The sequence below is a fragment of the Micrasema longulum genome, unplaced genomic scaffold (assembly GCF_059751315.1).
Source record: "Micrasema longulum isolate JH-2025_06_02 unplaced genomic scaffold, ASM5975131v1 h1tg000087l, whole genome shotgun sequence".
NCBI classification, from domain to species: domain Eukaryota; kingdom Metazoa; phylum Arthropoda; class Insecta; order Trichoptera; family Brachycentridae; genus Micrasema; species Micrasema longulum.
This window is the reverse complement of record NW_028277293.1, coordinates 959,065-977,788: the sequence shown is the minus strand read 5'-3', so window position 1 is coordinate 977,788 and position 18,724 is coordinate 959,065. Positions and strand designations below refer to the sequence as shown.

At 33.4% G+C, this 18,724-nt stretch overlaps 1 protein-coding gene across 1 annotated transcript in view; it reads left to right on the top strand.

The window, feature by feature from the left end:
• Window positions 1-18,724, top strand: part of LOC148284813 (aquaporin AQPcic-like) — a 75,290-nt gene that overhangs the window by 17,319 nt on the left and 39,247 nt on the right. The window contains exon 2 of the mRNA XM_088234672.1: window positions 10,464-10,651. Within this exon, the coding sequence (XP_088090798.1) occupies window positions 10,464-10,651 (188 nt within the window). The remainder of the gene's footprint in view (window positions 1-10,463; window positions 10,652-18,724) is intronic.

Sequence of the window (18,724 nt, the reverse complement as noted above, 5' to 3'; positions counted from 1 at the left end):
TATTTTATGAAGTAAAATTTGGTCGCATTAAAAAAAAATCCCCAAATTAATCACTCTCTAGGGCAGTGGTTCTGAACCTTTTTGAAGTCAGGGAGCACTTTTGATCACAAGGAAAATTCGCGGTTCACCAAAACTAAATATTCAAAAAACATACACAGATAACTTTTATTAAAAATAAAACTGATTATTTTATTACAGACAAGTTAAAAAATACATAAATACTCCAATGAAACTTTTTGCGGCGAAAATGATTTAGTGTGACACCTGAGCTAGTCGGCTTTTACAAATTTCAGCGATATTAGGTCTAAAATTTGATATAGCTACTCTCATTTCTTCATCCAAATTGCTAAGTTTTTCACGTTTCTTCGTTTTAATATTAGTGAATGTTAAGAAACCTAGCTCACACAAATATGAGGTTGAAAACTAAATGTTTTTTTTAAAAATAGGATGCACTTCTGTTATAAACGGCATACACACAACACTATCGAAATACCATCCTAGGGGTGGTATTCTGAATCTTGTTATAGTCTGAATAGGTGATTGTGATTTTTTTATTTACACTACACGACTACACTACGACTACACTCTGCTACATATATGGCCATACTGAAGATTAAACGCCAAATGAATACAAAGACGTAAAACCAAACATGATAATTTTCATTAAGAACATTATTGCGACTTTAAGCATTTACAAAAAGACTTAATTAATTTGAATTGACCAAACTGTACTCGCTTTGTTCCTTTTTTAAACAGTTCGATTATTCGCATTTCATAGTTCGACATTAATTTGACGTTTGAACATCAGTGTGGCCATAAATAAATATCCATAAAAATAAATATCCTTAAATTTCATTTTTCTCAACCCCCGCGAGAAGATTCACTATAGCAATTTTCAGATATGCTCCGACATGATTCTTAAAAATATTGACGTGGCCTTAAAAGCAAAAATTTAATCAGCATGCTATAATTTTTAACTCAAATTCAAGTAATAATAATGTCACAATTATCTTACTGTCACTTTTGTTTCTGAAAACATTTAAAACTAGGTAACTAGTAGGTGAAATTTTAAATAATGGCTTTGTTTTTGTGACTTAATGTAAACGTACTGATAGCGTGGATGTGTTAGTAACTACTCTCATGCAAAAATCAGTTTTTTGATTTGTGGCACTTTTATTTCCGGGCTGCGGTGAAATAAAAAGGTATATTAATCAAAACAGCTGTTTCGAAAAAAATATATTGTTTAAAAAATAAATATAACCTGAACTAAGAACATTACAACACTAATTGGTTTTCTTTATTGATAATTGACATACAACTTTATCCTTATACGTGTTACCTAATGAATATGAATTGACAATGCTCGTTATAAAAAAAAGTTGTTAGTGAATACTAGTTGATAAGGAATGGGTAATTTAATTTATGGGTGCAGTTAGTTATTAGATTTAAAAATCTTTTTTATCACTGAAAAAACACTGTCGAGTGGTTTACTCACGAAATTGATTACTGGTCTATTAAAAATAACTCAAGTATGATAATGTAACATAATAAACATCAGAGTAATAACGCGCTACCGCTTAAAAAGGCGCCCGTACGCACAAAAAAATATTAAGGATTACCAAATGCGACGTTAGCTACACATTGTATCAAAACAATGGCCCGTGGTTAGGTCGAGAATTGCCAAATCGACATTAATTTGCGTTGTAATTCCTTTTGAATACACCTATGTATTTACTATCGTAGATCATCACCATCATTCTCTTCCGCACATAATGGTGCATAGGGCACTGCATTGGTACACCAATCGCAGCAAGATGATCAGTCTTACGCTTCTGGTACCATTCCAGGGACTATGAAATATTCTAGTGTAAAAACACCTTTTTAAATAAATATTTTATGCCGGGAATCGAACCCGAGACCTCTTGCATGGTAGGCAAACGCGCTGACCATTACACCACGAGGCCGACGAGTAGAGTTATTCCAATTTATTTTAAACTTATTACAACAGGGATAACAAACGTTTTAGAGAAATGAATATATATGTCGAAGCATATAAAGGCCTTTGACCTGTCATTGGCTGGTTTGTGAAGTTAAAGAGCTGAAACCTTTATTGATTCTGGTGAGATTCATTCTGATTGCATTATTATATTTTACCTGCATAATAGGCAACCCCTAAAAATATTTTTCATGTTTATACTTCTTCTTGGACCAGGTGGATTTATCAACAATGTCTCGAGTTTGTCTAAATTTTACTTTTTATAAAAGTGAAGTGTTTAACGAGTTGCTTGAAATTGAAAGTGTCAGAGGAGCTAAAAATGTCTCGTTTTTGAAAAAAACAAGTAGGTACATTGGTTGAAAATAAAACGGTGTATATTTTTTTGATACTAAATAAACTTGCAATACTTTCTCTTTCCAAACCCAGTAGTGCATAGGGCACTGCAACGGTTAACCAAATGCAGCTTAGTTCTATCATATGTTACATGAAGGTAAAGTGGTCAGTCTTACGCTTTAGGTCCCAGGACAAGAACAATGAAAAATTGCAGGAAAACTTTTAAATCAATATTTCACTTAGGGTACCCGTCTATATTTTATGTCCACCCTGCCAGAAATCGAACCCTGGACCTCGAGAATGGTAGGCGAACGCGTCAACCACTACACGGGGAGGCGGACTTATCTCCGATCAATTTTCATGCTCAAGATTTTTACCTGGGAGCAGCCATCTAGTCTAAAACACATTCAGGGTTCTGGTTATATTTTATTTACAGAACTGTATTATTCATCAGCCAGGATTATTGGTAGATAAAATTGATTTATTACTATTTATATCACTACAGAGATGGGTAGAATTTTTTGTTTCAAGATTATGGATATTCGAGCGTTTACAGGGCTTATGACCTGTCATAGGTTGGGTTCAATTATTACTATGTCGAAATCAATTTTTTTGTCCGCTAATACATGGTAAATAGCATTGACGCCTAATTTATTTAACAACAAAGATATGTTTTCTTTTTATTGACCCTCTACACCAAATTGAGGACAATAAGAAAATATACAGTACTTTTGAAGATTTTTAAAATGTTTACTTTTGTAATGTGTATCAATAAATTTTAACGGAAGCATTCACGACTACCCAGGGACTTATGCAAGGGGATATCCTGGCTCCTATTCTCTTTAACTTAGGGCTAGAACATGTCATCCGCAGAACATTAATCGATACTGGCTCCCTCATAGGTTTCAAGAGTAGTCAGATAGTCGGAAATGTAGATGACCTAAATATTGTGGAAAGATCCTTAACAGCTGTTAAGGAAATCTTTTACCCTCTTTAAACCACTGCGCGCGAGGTGGGCTTGAGAACCAACGAAGATGAAACAAAGTTTATCACTCAAAGCCAAAATCCATCTAACAGAGCAATAGGTAGCGTGCAGTTCAGAGATAGTTACTCTTTTGAGGCTGTCGACCAGTTCACGTACTTAGGCTCTACAGAAATAAAGAAACGAATATCTGCGGGCAACAGAACATATTTCTCCTTGATGCCAGTTTTAAAGTCAAGAAAGCGTTCATAGGAATACGGAGTTAACCCTGTACAAGACTATTATTAGGACTGTATTGGCGTATGGATGCGAGGCACTGACACTGACAGTAAGGTCCGCTGAGATGCTGGATATGGCCTCCGTGGTGTAGTGGTCAAGACGCTTGACTCACGCACGGAAGGTTCCGGGTTCGATTCCCGGTGAGAACACAAAAATTAAAATGTATTTTTTCTCAAGCCTGGGTGCTCTGTGATGTAATTCACCACTGTAATTAGGCCTCCTGGCCTGTTGTGGTGCAAAAAAAAAAAAAAAAAAAAAAAATGTAAAAAATGGCCCTTAAATATATTTGAAAGGAGAGTTCTTCGCCGAATCTGAGGTCCCGTGAAAGGTGGGAAAATGTGGCGCACTAGGCAAAATGTCGAATTAGACAGCATATATGAAGCCCGTATTATCTCAACCCACATAAAACTGCTCAGGTGGAAATGGGCTGGACATGTACAAAGAATGCCTGATGCGTGAGTAACTAAGAGAGTCATGACTGGACATCGTAAAAGAAGATTGAAAGACCGAGACTGAGGTGGGAGGATAAAGTAAAAAAAGATGCAGCACTGCTTCTACAACTTGCAAATTGGAAAATGGCTGCTGAGGACAGGCGAAGTTGGAGGCAAAAGAAAAAAAAAGAAGGAGTATCAATAAATTTACTTTAAAGCCTCTCATCGAAAAATCACTAATTTGTCTCTCCTGAAAAGTGGCTGCATGACAGTGGCGAATGGTGGTTTTATTAACAGGTAAGCTATAAAAAAAATATCATACATTTTTACCTACATAGAAGGTACGTAATATATATACTATAAATTGATATTTTTCTGTGGTTTTGTGTGATACAACAACCTTCATCAATAAAATCAACTCAAACGACGTAACTTCGTGATATATTATTCATTACTTTAATACAAAACTCATTAAAAAATAAATAAAAAATAGCACTACAAATTCAGTCGATATAAATATTCAAATGAAATGTCAACTGGCTGAATTGTTCTAGAAATTAATAGTGCTAAAAACGGCCGCGTCGAGCGCCATGTGTCCTGCTATGTGACGTATGAAAGTAAATGGTCTTATGTCAAAAGTACCAGCTCAAAGAAAAATAGTCCTTAAGAAACAATGTTTGAAATACTGTTTTCCAAATCAAGAACCTTCAAATAATTTGTGTAATCTGCAAGATTAATCTAAGAGAAAAAACCCGCACTGGGGTTAAGACATTCAAAATATACTAAACTTATCTATGTGAAAAAATTAGCTGGAATAATCGGCTAGTTTCTTGGCTCATCGCAGGCGCTGGGCGCGCTTTATATATTTCTATATTTATATTAGGATTAAGATACAGACGGTGGAAATGATTTAAAATAAATAGTAATTATTTATTTGTTTTTCTGTTAATAAAATTACAGTAAAACATTATTATGGTTAGTCAAATATAATGGTAAGCTGCGCATAATCGCTTCTATACATAGTTCGCCCTGCTGCTTGGATATACTGCGGTTTACCTCTCGTACCTAGTACAATAGCTTAGGTCGTTGCTATCAAAAAGTCGAGTGATTTATAATCTCACCTGTTGCCTGCTGCAGGAATCCACCAAATATTTATCGTTTCGTAATACAACGTAATATGGGGCAATCTTTATTGGAAATCGACCAATACCTACTAATTTTATCGCATACTCCTTAGCATATCTTCAAGTTAATATTTTGATATCGTTTGTTGATTTCTCACCGATACCCTCTTCATATCACAGTGATTAATTTGAAATCAACGCATATCAAACTGCAAAAGAAATTTATAAATAATATTGTAATAATTTAAAACTAGAGACCAATGGAGGACGAGATGCGGGACTTTGCTGCAAACCAATCCCCAGGATTGAGACTGCGAAGAAGAAGAAAGAGAGAATGTAGACATGTAGCCATTTACGGGGCCTTGAGCATCACAAAAGGCCAAGATACCTAATAGTAGTCAATTATAGCACAAAGACTTGAAATCATATTTTACTATTGCGATCTCACCGATAATCGAGCTCTGAACCCCCCATGCGTTATGCAAGCGTTTTAGCTATTGCACCACGGAGGTAGGTCATTGACTGATTTAAACTATTACTTTAAGTACGGTAAACATTCAGGTTTTCCATTTCTGTTGAAATATCTAACTATATTGATAAACTTTCCCGTCGGTAAAATCCAGTATTTTTTTTTTACATAAGTAGGAGAAGGTCGGGCAAGATGGTTACTGTAGGCAAAGCGGGTATTATTCATATATGACTGTCAACGCAGTGAGACGTAACATTTGCATAGATGGTTAGCTAACTCCTAACAAGTCTACCTGGGCGAGCCAGAAGAGTAAAACATATGCATGGGAGCGTCTACAACTTTTCCAGCGTGAAAATTAAAACAAAATAAAAGTAAATCCGCTGTGTTATTATAATTTTAGTAATACTAACTATGCATCAATACATATTAAAACGATGTTTAGTTTGTATAACCTGTACACTTTACTGAGAAAGTGTTACGATTTGCGAAATTTCGTTCAACGACTTGAATTCGGGTTTTTATTTTTGAGTACCCGTTTTACCTTCTCCCTACGGGCAAAACGGGTATTTCCCAAAGTTCATAAAAAATGTATACCTAAAAATTCTAATTCCTTTTTTTCTTAATCACATAGATTTTGGTCGCCGAAGAAGCATTGATAATTTGTTTTAATTTTGTTTATTATTTTCTTAAACTTTTAATGGGTTTTTTAATATTCAACGTTAAGGGACCTGTCTTGCCCTATCTTCCCCTATTTGCATAAAAAATGAAAGAATTCTGAATGCATACAATACAACTTTCAGCGTTCTTGACAAATTCCATACTGATAAAAACGTGCTTAGGGGTTCCAGAAATTTGTTGTACATTTGAATGAACACTAGGGTTGAAAGGCTCAATATGCGATTTTCATTGAATACTGCTCTATTACTTTCGTTACCCCCTTATTTCAGACATCGTCATTTTTTTTCATGACCGTATTACAATCAAACAAATGGTAACAAAAACTGTATTAATTAATCAAATGTTACGAGGTAAAAAAACCACCTTTGAAATCAATATTTCATGTAGACTTTCCCAGGAATTGAACCTAAGACGTAAGCGTGGTAAACGAACGTATCAGCCGATTCACTACAAAACAGGCTTGTTTCCGATAGATTTCCCGTTTCAGGATTTTATATGTTTACCAATAATAATTAAATAACAGCACGTTTTTATTATTGGTAAAACACGTTTCGACCCATCCCTATCACGTTTAGTGCGAATACGCATAAACCACTCATTTTACAAACACAGAACGTGAGGTTCGCATATTTATGTATCATAAAACTGATCCCTACTAATATTGCTACTCAGCAAAAACAAACGATTTTTTCGTGCACCTGATATTAATTTATCGCCACGCGTGACAATCGTCAAAGCTCGAGCGCGCCCAGTGTAGGGCTGCCATTACTGTATTTTCACAAGTCGGGAATAACGTTAACAATATAACATATATTACAAGAGCGAATTATTGCGATTCCAATGATATACTCGTACCTATCAATGTATTTGAAACAAGTTTTCATTTTAATTTACGGGTTTAAAAATGAGCGCACACAAAACGGTTCGCAGCTGCCTCACGTCATTTTGACGTCACGCGTCATGACCGCCGACTGCGCTTCTTATAAACATCGCGTATTATGTGCCGTTTGTCCCACAGGGCGCGTGACGTCTCGTTTTCAGGTAATTCAAATTATGCGTATTTTAAACACCCGTAGAAATGAACATATTACAACAGAGATGAAGAACATTTTAGAGAAGGTAATATAGAAGTCTGGGCATCTACAGGGCTTATGACCTGTCATTGGCTGGTTTAAGTGGCCACTTTACAGACTGTGTAACATTCACCATTCTGCCCATATTTGAACATCTATATTCCTCTAATTCTTTCATCTGTTCATGTTTGTGAGGTTAAAGAGCTAAAACCTTTATTTATGCGGGTGAGATTTATCTTATTAAATTAATTCACCGACATACTAGGCAAAGCCTGACAATCTTATTTTCTCAATTTTTATACTTCTTCATAGACCAGGTGAATTTATCAAAAATATTTTTTTAGTTGGTCCAAATTTTCGTAGACAAGTACTGGTTTCAACTCCTTGGGAGCTGTTTATATTAACATATTACAACAGAGATGAAGAACATTTAAGAGAAGGTAATATAGAAATATTATCCGACGTCGCATGAAAAAATATTAATTCACTTACCATCGTAATTTTTTTCTTATTCAAAAATAAACATACTGAAAAACGTAGAAAGACCTTCAATTCAATAAAACCAAATAGAACCATACCTAAAATTTCATCTCATCTTCTCTCGCTTTCACTCTTCCCTGACTTTGCCCGATCATATTTTGACGACGTTTTCTGTTTTTGGAGCGGCTCTTTTTTTCTTTTTATATAATTATAGAATTCAATGCACATTGAATTCTATGACATTTTATCACTTAAAACACATAACATTATGCTTTTCATTGTGTTAATAGAAATCGAATGAGGAACTTCAGCCCTACGGGAAATTGGATACATTAATTGTTTTCTTGCGCGCGGTAAAAATTGGAGCATTAAATTGAAAGGCTAAGTTTCCTGAAAATGAACGAAAAAATAATAAAAAACATTTTAATAAAAACGAACTACTTTTAATGACGTCACTGGTTCATATGAATCAACCTTTGATATGAGAATTATGGAAGACTTCCGGTTTGATTTCCATAGATAGACCAATAGGAAGAACTGATATTGAATAACCGGAAATGAACTTCTGACGTCACACGCGGAGTTATTTCAGAAACACAAAATACAAAATTAAAATTAATCGTAGGGCTACAATATACATAAATTTTAAAAAAATAAGTGCGAGCATCAATATTAATTTGATATTATGTGTGTAGAATATTACCGGAAAATATTTTTTCATATGCCTAAATTTTTAATCGATCGGGACAAATGAGTCTCGGACAAGAACACTGAAATACAGACTTCTAAACCGGGACATGTCTTGTGTACCGGGACGTATGACAGCCCTAATCTAGTGGCAACGAAGTATTGACGACAAATGACGATCGGTAAAAATCAAAAATATTTATCTGGTCGATATTATTTGTCGATATCTAGTCGATATTATTTGTCGGTGACAAATAGCGATCGTTAAAAATCAAGCTTATTTAGTTGTCCTTTTTACCGAACAAACATTTTATATATTTTTTGTAATGGCGGGTATTTCGCCTTAAGACAATTTCTTCTTACCTACCCAAACTGTTTGATTTGAAAAAAAACAATTTGCAAATGTTAACACATTGTATGTGTTATTGTTAATTTAATTTAAAATCAAAAAAATTCAAACACATGTTTTAAAAAAGTAAATATAAATCAATGGTAAAACTACACCATTTATGATGAAAAGTGGGAAGGAAAGAAAGGGGCGATAGGAAAAACTAAGCGCATCTAGGCCCGTAATAGTACAATGGGAAGTTAATAAATATTTTTAATTTTTTCTATAACATAAAATGATACAATATGCATTCAATTTTGTTCAATTGCAGGTTACTGGCGAAAATAATTTCGTACAAACGCACATTTACGTCAATAAATTTTGAATAAATTTTAATACATTTTTTAATAAATTTTCATGAATAAATTTTGATTTTACTTTATAGACAGTTGAAAATAACTCTGTTAACTTCCTATTGTAATCGGAGCCCTGGTAAAAATAAAGCGGATGTCGCAGCATTAAAATTGTCAATTCTCGAGTATGTGCCTTTTTTTTCTTTAAACTAATCACGTTTAGTGCGAAATAAAAAGTGTTTCTCTGATTTATTTTTTTTACATAAACGGCATAAATTGCCTCTAATATAAATATGAAAAAAAATACAAATACAAAAACATAACAAAAAATTGCATAACCATGACAATAGAAACAAGTAGGAAAATACATATAAGCAAACAAAAATATTAACGAAATTAATACATAAATATGAAAAAACAAAAAAAGGAAAAACGTTTTTAAAGATAACGAAAAGTTTAAGAATAATATTGCGAGAGAAAAAAAGAAATCAGACTCGTTTTATAACTATCAAGTCCAGAACCAAATATGTATATCAGCCTTGTCCTCATACTGATTGCCATATCTATGGAGCCTAGAGATAGGCGAGTGCATGTGATAGTTGGTCCTACAACTTGCAGAACAAAAAGGAGATCTGTGGCGGGTATGTCGACCAGGTACACGGAAACACACCAGTTCCAGTAAATCAGGACAGTCAATTAATGAATTGATCAATTTAAAAAGTAATATTAGGTCAGTTAGGATTCTATCAGAAAGTCTTAAAAGATTTGCTGAAGATAACAATTGATTATAATTAAATAAAACAGCTGGAATATGAAGAGTATTTATATATTCATTTGCTTTTTACATTTACTTTAAATTATTTAACCCTTCTACTGAACGTATTATATTATTTTAAGTTTAATTTTTGTATTTTAATGTTGGGTAAAACAAAATGCATGTTTTTAAAAAAATAATTAAACGAAATATGTTCATACTAATTTCGTAAAAGGCAATTGAGCCAAAGGCAATTGAGTATATTTTTTTATAAGAATGTTTCGAGATATTTCTATGAAATGTTTGCGATTAAAAAAACAAAACTTTGAGGAACTTTGGTCCATCGCCTCTTTATATAATTACATAGGTAATTGGGTAATTTGGAATTAAAAACAGTACACTGTTTTGTTGGGTACTTTGATTATTCATACTGCACTGTCGTGATTTAGATTCAGTTCGGGGCGGTTCTGACTTCTGACTATGGGCATTGTTGCAGAAATGAAGGAGGCCTGGTCGTCCATTTCGAGGGGCGATGCGGCGGTGCGCTTCGCGTCAGAGTTGATGGGAACTGGACTTCTCGTCCTGGTGGCTTGCATGGGATGCTTGGCTGGATGGGAAACGGCTGCACCACCTCCAGTCCAATACTCTCTTAGTATTGGAATGGTCGTCATGTTCATAGTCCAGGTAAAATAGTCTTTTATTTTATTTATTTATTCCGAGGTTCCAAATTTTGATCGCAATTTACATTTTTTGTCATAATGTTCGGTAGATTTAATGCGTTGTAAGTATGCATTCAATTAATTTTTTTGCTGGTGGGTTCACCTACAGTAACTAAAAGTCGGCTTCCTTGTTCCAAGACAGTAAATACATTTTTTCAGTAATTAAAAAAAAAAAAAACATTTTTATCTTCTTTGAAGGTTTGCTTTCATACTGTTCCCATTTTAAAAATGAGATTAAAAATTAAAATACAGGAGTAAAGTAATAAATTAGATAAAAGGTACTTTGCGTATTACATTTCAGTATTATCTAAATCACTAGGTCGTTATTTCCAGTAAAACTAGAAAACGAATTGCATCCTCCTACGCCGGACAATAATATTATATATTTTGTAACAATATTAATGTGTTTATTAAAAAAGACAAGCAAGAATACTAATGCAATACTATACTAAACTTTCCATCTATAATAAAAAATAAATAATTTATGAAAATCGTAAATGTCTTAAAATTATTTATGTGTATTGGTATTTCAAAGGACGTTTTTACACTAGAATATTCGATTATCCCTGGACTGGTATCTGAAGCCTTAGACTAATCATTTTGCCTTTATTTATCAATATACCCAGCTATTAGTGTACCAATGATGATGATTATATTGGTATAAACCAAATCTTACCTTATATGTTTGTTTTGTTTCACCCTTATCCATGCCGCTTTTTTCTAAACTTAAAATAGCTCGGAAATGCAAGCCAATGTATCCGAGGTTCATCATCAGCCGTTTATTGTCTAATGGTGAACATATTTATTTATTTGACACTAAGGGCGGGCATATTGCCTTAAGGCAATTCTTCCTACCTACCCAAACCGTTCAGTTTGAGAAAATTATAAATACATGGACATATTGAATCTTACAATTTTATATAAAAATTAAAAGCAAAGATTAACAAAAATAAATGTACATAAAAAAAAAAACAACACGATATTATGAAGAGTGGAGAGGGGGTGGGAAGGAAAGAAGAAGGATAAAGGAACAATTGAAATATTTAGATAGTGAAATTTCAATCTCGACTTAAATGTAAATAAAGAAAACATTAGTGGGTAGATTATTCCACAATCGAGCGGCTACTACTGTGAAAGAGGAGGCAAGAAAATTAGAGCGATGACAGGGTATTAAAAGGGTTCTCTCGTTAGAACGAAGAGATGGTCCGTGTTGTGAAAGAGGTAGAGAGAACATAGAGGAAACATCTTCCTATCCTGAGCCAATCGCATCAAACCACTTCCGGAAACCCGTTTAATGTTATCAGACCACCTTGTCTGAGGTCTGCTGCCTGTCGCTATTTCAGGACTTTTAAAATCCATCTAGAGTCTGTTGTTCTGGCTATATGACTAGCCCAGCTCTATTTCCGGTTGGCGATCCTGTGGACCACACAGGTGACCTTTGATCGCAATCCTATACATATGTTGGTTCTTCTGTCCTCCAATGAAATACCCAGCATTCTACTTTCCATAGCTCTCTGTGCCACTGATAATATTTAAATTTATTTAAACAGAGAAGGAAAACATTTTTGAGAAGGGAATATGGAAGTTTAGGTAATTACAGGGCTTATGACCTGTCATTGGCTGGTTTGAATGGCCACTTTACACACTGTGTAACATTCACCATTCTGCCCATTTTTGAACATCCACATTTCCTCAACTCTTCCATCTGTTGACTTTTGTGAAGTGAATCGTGTGTAAGAAATAGCACATTGTAAAACGAGGCTCGCACAGAGACATGCATATTTTATAGGCCTAAATTTTTAAAATTCTTTTCTTACTGATAATATTTCATTGATTTTTCTGAATTTTTTTTGAAATTTTTCCTTCTTTTAAAAAAACACGCACTATCCTGGATTCAAACTAAAGATATCAACTGTTTTTTTCTATAATATATTTTGTTGCCCTTTAATAATAAGGAATATTTTTATGTTTTTTTAAAGATTTTTTTATTTTCCTTTTTTAATTACTATAAAAAAAATACCATGTAATCTTTTACAGAATATTTTATTTTCTCTTTCTTATGTTACACAAAAATATTATAACTGTCCATTATTTATTATAGGAGCAAAAATTCATTAACATTTTCTTATAAACCCACAAACAGGCCATGCCTTTGTGGAATTTTTTGATTTACTATTTTTACTATTAATTTGTATTTCATTGCTATGTAATTATGTTTTATTTTTTGAATACTCGTTTTACCACTTACGTATATTGTAAAAAACAAAACAACAAAAATAAAAAAAGAGCTTTAACCTCTATTTATATCCAGCCAGTCTGAAAGCATTTGGATATACTCAAACATTGTTGACTGATTTTTTTTTTGTAAAAAAATTCAATTGCGGTACTGTGTATTTTATCCAAAGCTCACGGATGTGCAGTAAGCTCTGAATAAAGTATTGTAACCACGATTTTCTGGATTTTACAAAGAAAAATATTCAGTTTTAGTGCCGAATAAAACGGCATATAATGGAAAAACATACCTACATTGCATTCCAACTATATATTTTTTCTTAGTAACAAACACCATTTACTATTTTACGCAAGCCTTATATGTCCTCCATGTAACAAACTATCAATTTCAACGCACCGGTCCTATGCAACATGAAATGTATGTAAATTTTAATTATAATAAACATATTAGTAAACACTTATCTTTGAGTACTTATGTCTGAAACGTAGAACGAAACCTGATTGTTTAATGAGGGCAAAAAATGTGGCATACCTACGTATTTATGAGAAAGCAATTAAAGTAAATGAAAATAATGTTCCTGTTATATTGGGTACATATTTCAGTTCGCATTAGGTTCAAGTACACAGATATCTTCAATATTATGAAGTTCTAAATCAAAGATAAGTAGGAACTCGTAGAATATAATAATATATCAATCAATACCATGATGTTTGTCCGCTTTTATATAGATAAATAATAAAAAACACGTACGCAATCATAGAAGGTACAAAGAAATATGTAATACCTATATTTATGTGAATAATTTTAGAATTATTTTACTTCAAAGTTCGCTGAGTAAGAAGTTTTATTTTATTTCATAAATTTAGCTACTGAAACTCCCACTCAAAATATGTGCGCTTTAGTAGAATACGTGGTGGTTTTTTTTCACAACTAACTCGAGAAGAAACACAGAAATAATTCAATATTTTTTTAATAGACAATTCCTCCAATGCATTACTGCAGAAAAATAGTAAATTCTCTATTAAACTTCTTAGATTTTCACGGCCGTTAAGATGCACAATAAGTTTTTCTGGGTTATTATGCCGTGTGTCGTTCGTACTCTCTACCGACGTTTCGGATCGCGTTACAGCGTCCATCATCAGGGTTGATGTTATATATATAATGTTATATAACATCAACCCTGATGATGGACGCTGTAACGCGATCCGAAACGTCGGTAGAGAGTACGAACGACACACGGCGTAATAACCCAGAAAAACTTATTGTGCATAGTAAATTCTCATCTGGGGATTTCATTATCACCGGGAACCAAACCCGGAAGCCAGAATATGCATGGTGCCGTACTTGGCCTAGACCAGCGGTGGCCCACCGGTCGTCGCGGCCATTGGGCCTGTCGATCGCGACACGGGCCACAGGCTAAGAAATTGAGTGGTTGGTCGAACTCATCAGTTAGGTATCCATTCAATTATGATATTAAGGACATTGACGTTATGTTCCACAAAATTGCAGAGATGTTTAAAACTGACCATATTTTACTGAAAAATAAAAGCTCTTACGTACTTACTTAAAAGTCGAGCTGATTTCTGGACATTAGTTTCCATCGAGGAATGTCCTAATTTTTTTAATGTGCTGAGCAATTGCACTCGTGTTTTGGTTTGACATATTTATACGAATCGGTATTTATTTAAATCGGGTTGTGGTCCTGTGGCTAGTGTCTCGGACTCACGGACCGAAGGTCCGTGGTTCGAATCCCACTCTACCCCAACTCAATTCCATTTTCTAATAGTGAGTTATTTACAACTCGTTGAAAATGGCCCTCAAAATTAAATCATAAGAACGCAAATATTTCTTTTATTTTTTTTTTAAATAAAAAAAATACTTAACCCTAGAATGCCCAATGTAGACGATCAGCTACATACCGATAATCGAAGTATGAAAGTGATTTCAAACATGTTTATCACTCGGCGACTAGTTAATTATATTGTTTACATACTAGCCATTATAATTTATTTTAAAAAGTCGCCACCGGGGTAAAAATTTTCGATAAAATTTGAATTAAAAAATCAGTCGCACGTATTCTGTCAAAGCGTCTAATTTACCTAAAGGTCAATGGGTGATTTCTTTTTTTTTTTTTTCTAAGTTTTGAAGTTATAATTGTTTCCGCAACTTTCACTATCATATAAAAAGATGTTTATATGAATCGTTATTTATTGTTTTCCTTACATTCTTGTATTTTTTAACCTTTTAATGCCCGATGTAGCATTTTGTCCACATAAATTAAAATATGAAATTAAAACTGCAAATAAATGAACTTTTTTTTTTCATTTTTTTTCCCAGTATTTGCATAAAAACATACATAAAAATATGTTTTTAACTAGATTTAGAAAAATTAAGCATTTAAGGGTTAAAACAAACGTAAATAAGCACTGTTCTTGCGTTACAGACGATCATACGTTAGATTCATTGAGGTTGGCAATATCCAGCTAGAAACCTGACTTTGCTACCCTAGCGAATGATGTTCACACTAAGTCGTTATTCAGAATTATATTCAATTTTGTCCTGTGTTTTATTACGCAGTAAACGAATTCCAAAAATTGCGTATTTTGTTTAATTTATCTAATTCAATCATTCGATATAAAAATATTTTTTAAAAACTAAATCAATGGTAAAATTTAATATAAATCATCATCATTCCCTCTCCGCACCTAATGATACATATGATACTGGATTACTCCGTCCGCAGCGTATCTTCATCATTTCTATTACATGAAATATCTTAGTGTAAAAAGACCTCTTTTAAAATAAATATTTCAAGTCAACCATACCGGGAATCGAACCCGAGACCTCTTGCTTGGTAGGCTGTCAAAATTTATTACAAAACTTTGATTAAATGATTGCTAATTTGCACGGACTCCGAACAGTGAATATTATATCTCGGGGTCTGATCAAGTTGGCGACCTCTGGCCTAGACGATCAATTCCACCCTCTGGGTAGTTGCATAGGCGAAGCCACGATAGGACAGGGCGGGACACTTGCTTTTGTTTCTGGCTCATTTAGTCAAATGAAATTTATAGATCAATGATCTTATGTTACACGGAAATATTATAACTGTCTATTTATTATAGGAGCAAAAATTCATTAACATTTTCTTGTATAACCACGAACAGGCCATGCCTTTGTGGGATTTTTTTGTTTACTATTTTTACTATTGATATATTTTTCATTGCTATGTAACTATCCTTTATTTTTGAATACTCTGTTTTACCTCTTATGTATATTCTAATAATCTATTTTTTTTAATGAAAAAAACATGTTTTAATTAATACGAGTAGTATTGCACCTGTGAAGTTGAACTTCAGTACTACCAATGAAAAGATAAAAATGTGCCGAATGCCGAACAGAAGTAAATAGAGCTAGTTGCACTAGTCACAGAAATCTAACTGCTGTAGTCATCCATAAAAAGGGCACTCCTCACATCACTTGCACAGCCCTGACAACGCGCTCTCTTAAAGATCTTTCAGAACTTTACGCGGCGTATAAGCTTGGTTACAGTCAACAGCGACAGAAAATTGGCTTGTTGGTCTTTGTATGTTAAGTGTTTGAAAAAAAGGAGGGTCCTGGGGTGCTATTCTAAACCACTCGCGAGATAATACGGCCGCGAGAGCATTTGGAACACCAGCCCTGGAAGCTAAAAATAAATTTGAGAAAGAAACTCCCGTGGGTTTGCAACTAATTTGCAACAAATTGCATTGCAACTAATTACGAGCACTTTTAGCGTTTTAAAATGTTTAAGTTGGAATTGGGTTATGGCCCTGTGGCTAGGGTCTCTAACTCATGGAACAAAGGTCCGTGGTTCGCATCCCACTCTACCTTAACTTGATTCCCATTTTCTAATAATGAGTTTTTTACAGCTTGTTGAAAATGGCCCTGAAAATGAAGTATTTGGGTAAAGAATAAGAACGCAAATATTACTTTTTGAAATAATATGTATATATTTTTTTTTTAAATTATGGTCCCCTGGAAAGTATCCTGGTTATTCCCTGGAGTCGTTGACAGTTCGTCGCTTCAGTTTGTTTTTATCTAACAGACCAAAACACAAATCTGCATCTGCAGCTTTAAATATTTTTTTACGAAATAGACTAAATTCGTTAAAAAACCCCTTAAACATTTTTTTAAAAATATTTTTTTCTTTTGAATTTTATAAACAAAGGCTTTCTCGGAACTTCTTTACACTTAAATCAATTTCATTAAAAATAGTAAGTTGGACAAAAACGAACTAAAGCGACGAGTTGTTGTCACGGGAGATTATTTAATTCGTTGCCTTTTTTTTTTCTTTTATGAATAATTTTATAAATAACAAAAGTTCTTATAATTTACGCAAATATTTAATTTTGTGGGCCATTTTCAACGAGTTGTAAATAACTCACGATCAGAAAATGGAAATCAAGTTGGGGTAGAGTGGGATTCGAACCACGGATCTTTGATCCGTGAGTCCGAGACACTAGCCACGGGACCACAACCCGATTCTAAAATTTTTATTTCTGAGTTCTTTGCAACCCGATTCTTATTTCTGAGTTCTTTGCAAAATCAAAACACAGCACACAATCAAAGTAAACTCGAAACTGTCTGGTACTCGTACAGATAAACAACTCATTCCTGTGTCATCCAACCAACAAACTCATAGTTTAATATATAACAACAGAGATGAAAAATATTTTACAGAGGGGACTAAAGAATTCTAAGAATTGACAGGACTTATGACCTGTAAATGCCTAGACTAGATATATATAATTATTAATAATCCCCAAGGAGCTTGAATACAGTTCTCGTCTACAAAACATTGTACATACTGAAAATATTGTTGATCAACTTGTAATTAATCAAAAAGTTCATTACAGCCGTGTATCTTTTATTTTAATATTAATCAATTGACTGCGTATTTTCTAAACAAAATAAATAACGAATATTATGTTATTGAGCTATTCGTAAAATTTACATATGGTTAATAACGTACATTTGTCTCTTTCAATGCATGCTTGCCTAAAAACAGCGTCAATTCAGACAAAGGAAATGTAATTAGTTCAGAATTCAATATAAATTAATAATCAAATTGTTTTATCGCGTAGAGCATAAAAAAAAATAAATTATAATTATACTGCCTGAAGTATTTTTAACGTTCTCTGATAAGTTGAATTAAATATGGTTCAGAAATGTTTATTACTTACGCTCCACAGTGATAATTTAATGTGATATGCTGGGACAAATAATGATATTGACATGGCACCTCACTGTTTATGGTTACTATTATAATTATTTTATTCTTATTTTCTTACAGCTGAGATAAAACTGTGTATTTAGTGTGTTGCATAAAAACTTAGCAATCAATTTACTTTCTTAAGAGGACAGGCGGTGGCTGAGAATTTTGATGAATGGGTATTCGAACATTGTTTTTCTGTCACTCTCTCGCAAAAGCCTCCCGATACTGTGCAAAAAATTGCGGAACAGACTAATTATGCCTAAAAAAACTGACGTGTCGTTTCTCGTTTTCCGCACCTCGGAACCGATTTGATTGGTTTTTTAAAGAAAAAAATATCACAATAAAAATTTTCTGTCAGTAAATTTTGCGTTTTTCAAAAATAGTTCAAATTATTGTATACCTTACGTGCGAAGAGGGGAGTTAATCTGGACGCTTTCATGAATTTTTGAATGGTCCTTGTTCCCATAGTAAACAATTTATAAAAAAAACACATATATATTTATATAATTTCCTGATAAACTTTTAATTTGCTATCGTATTTTTTCCTA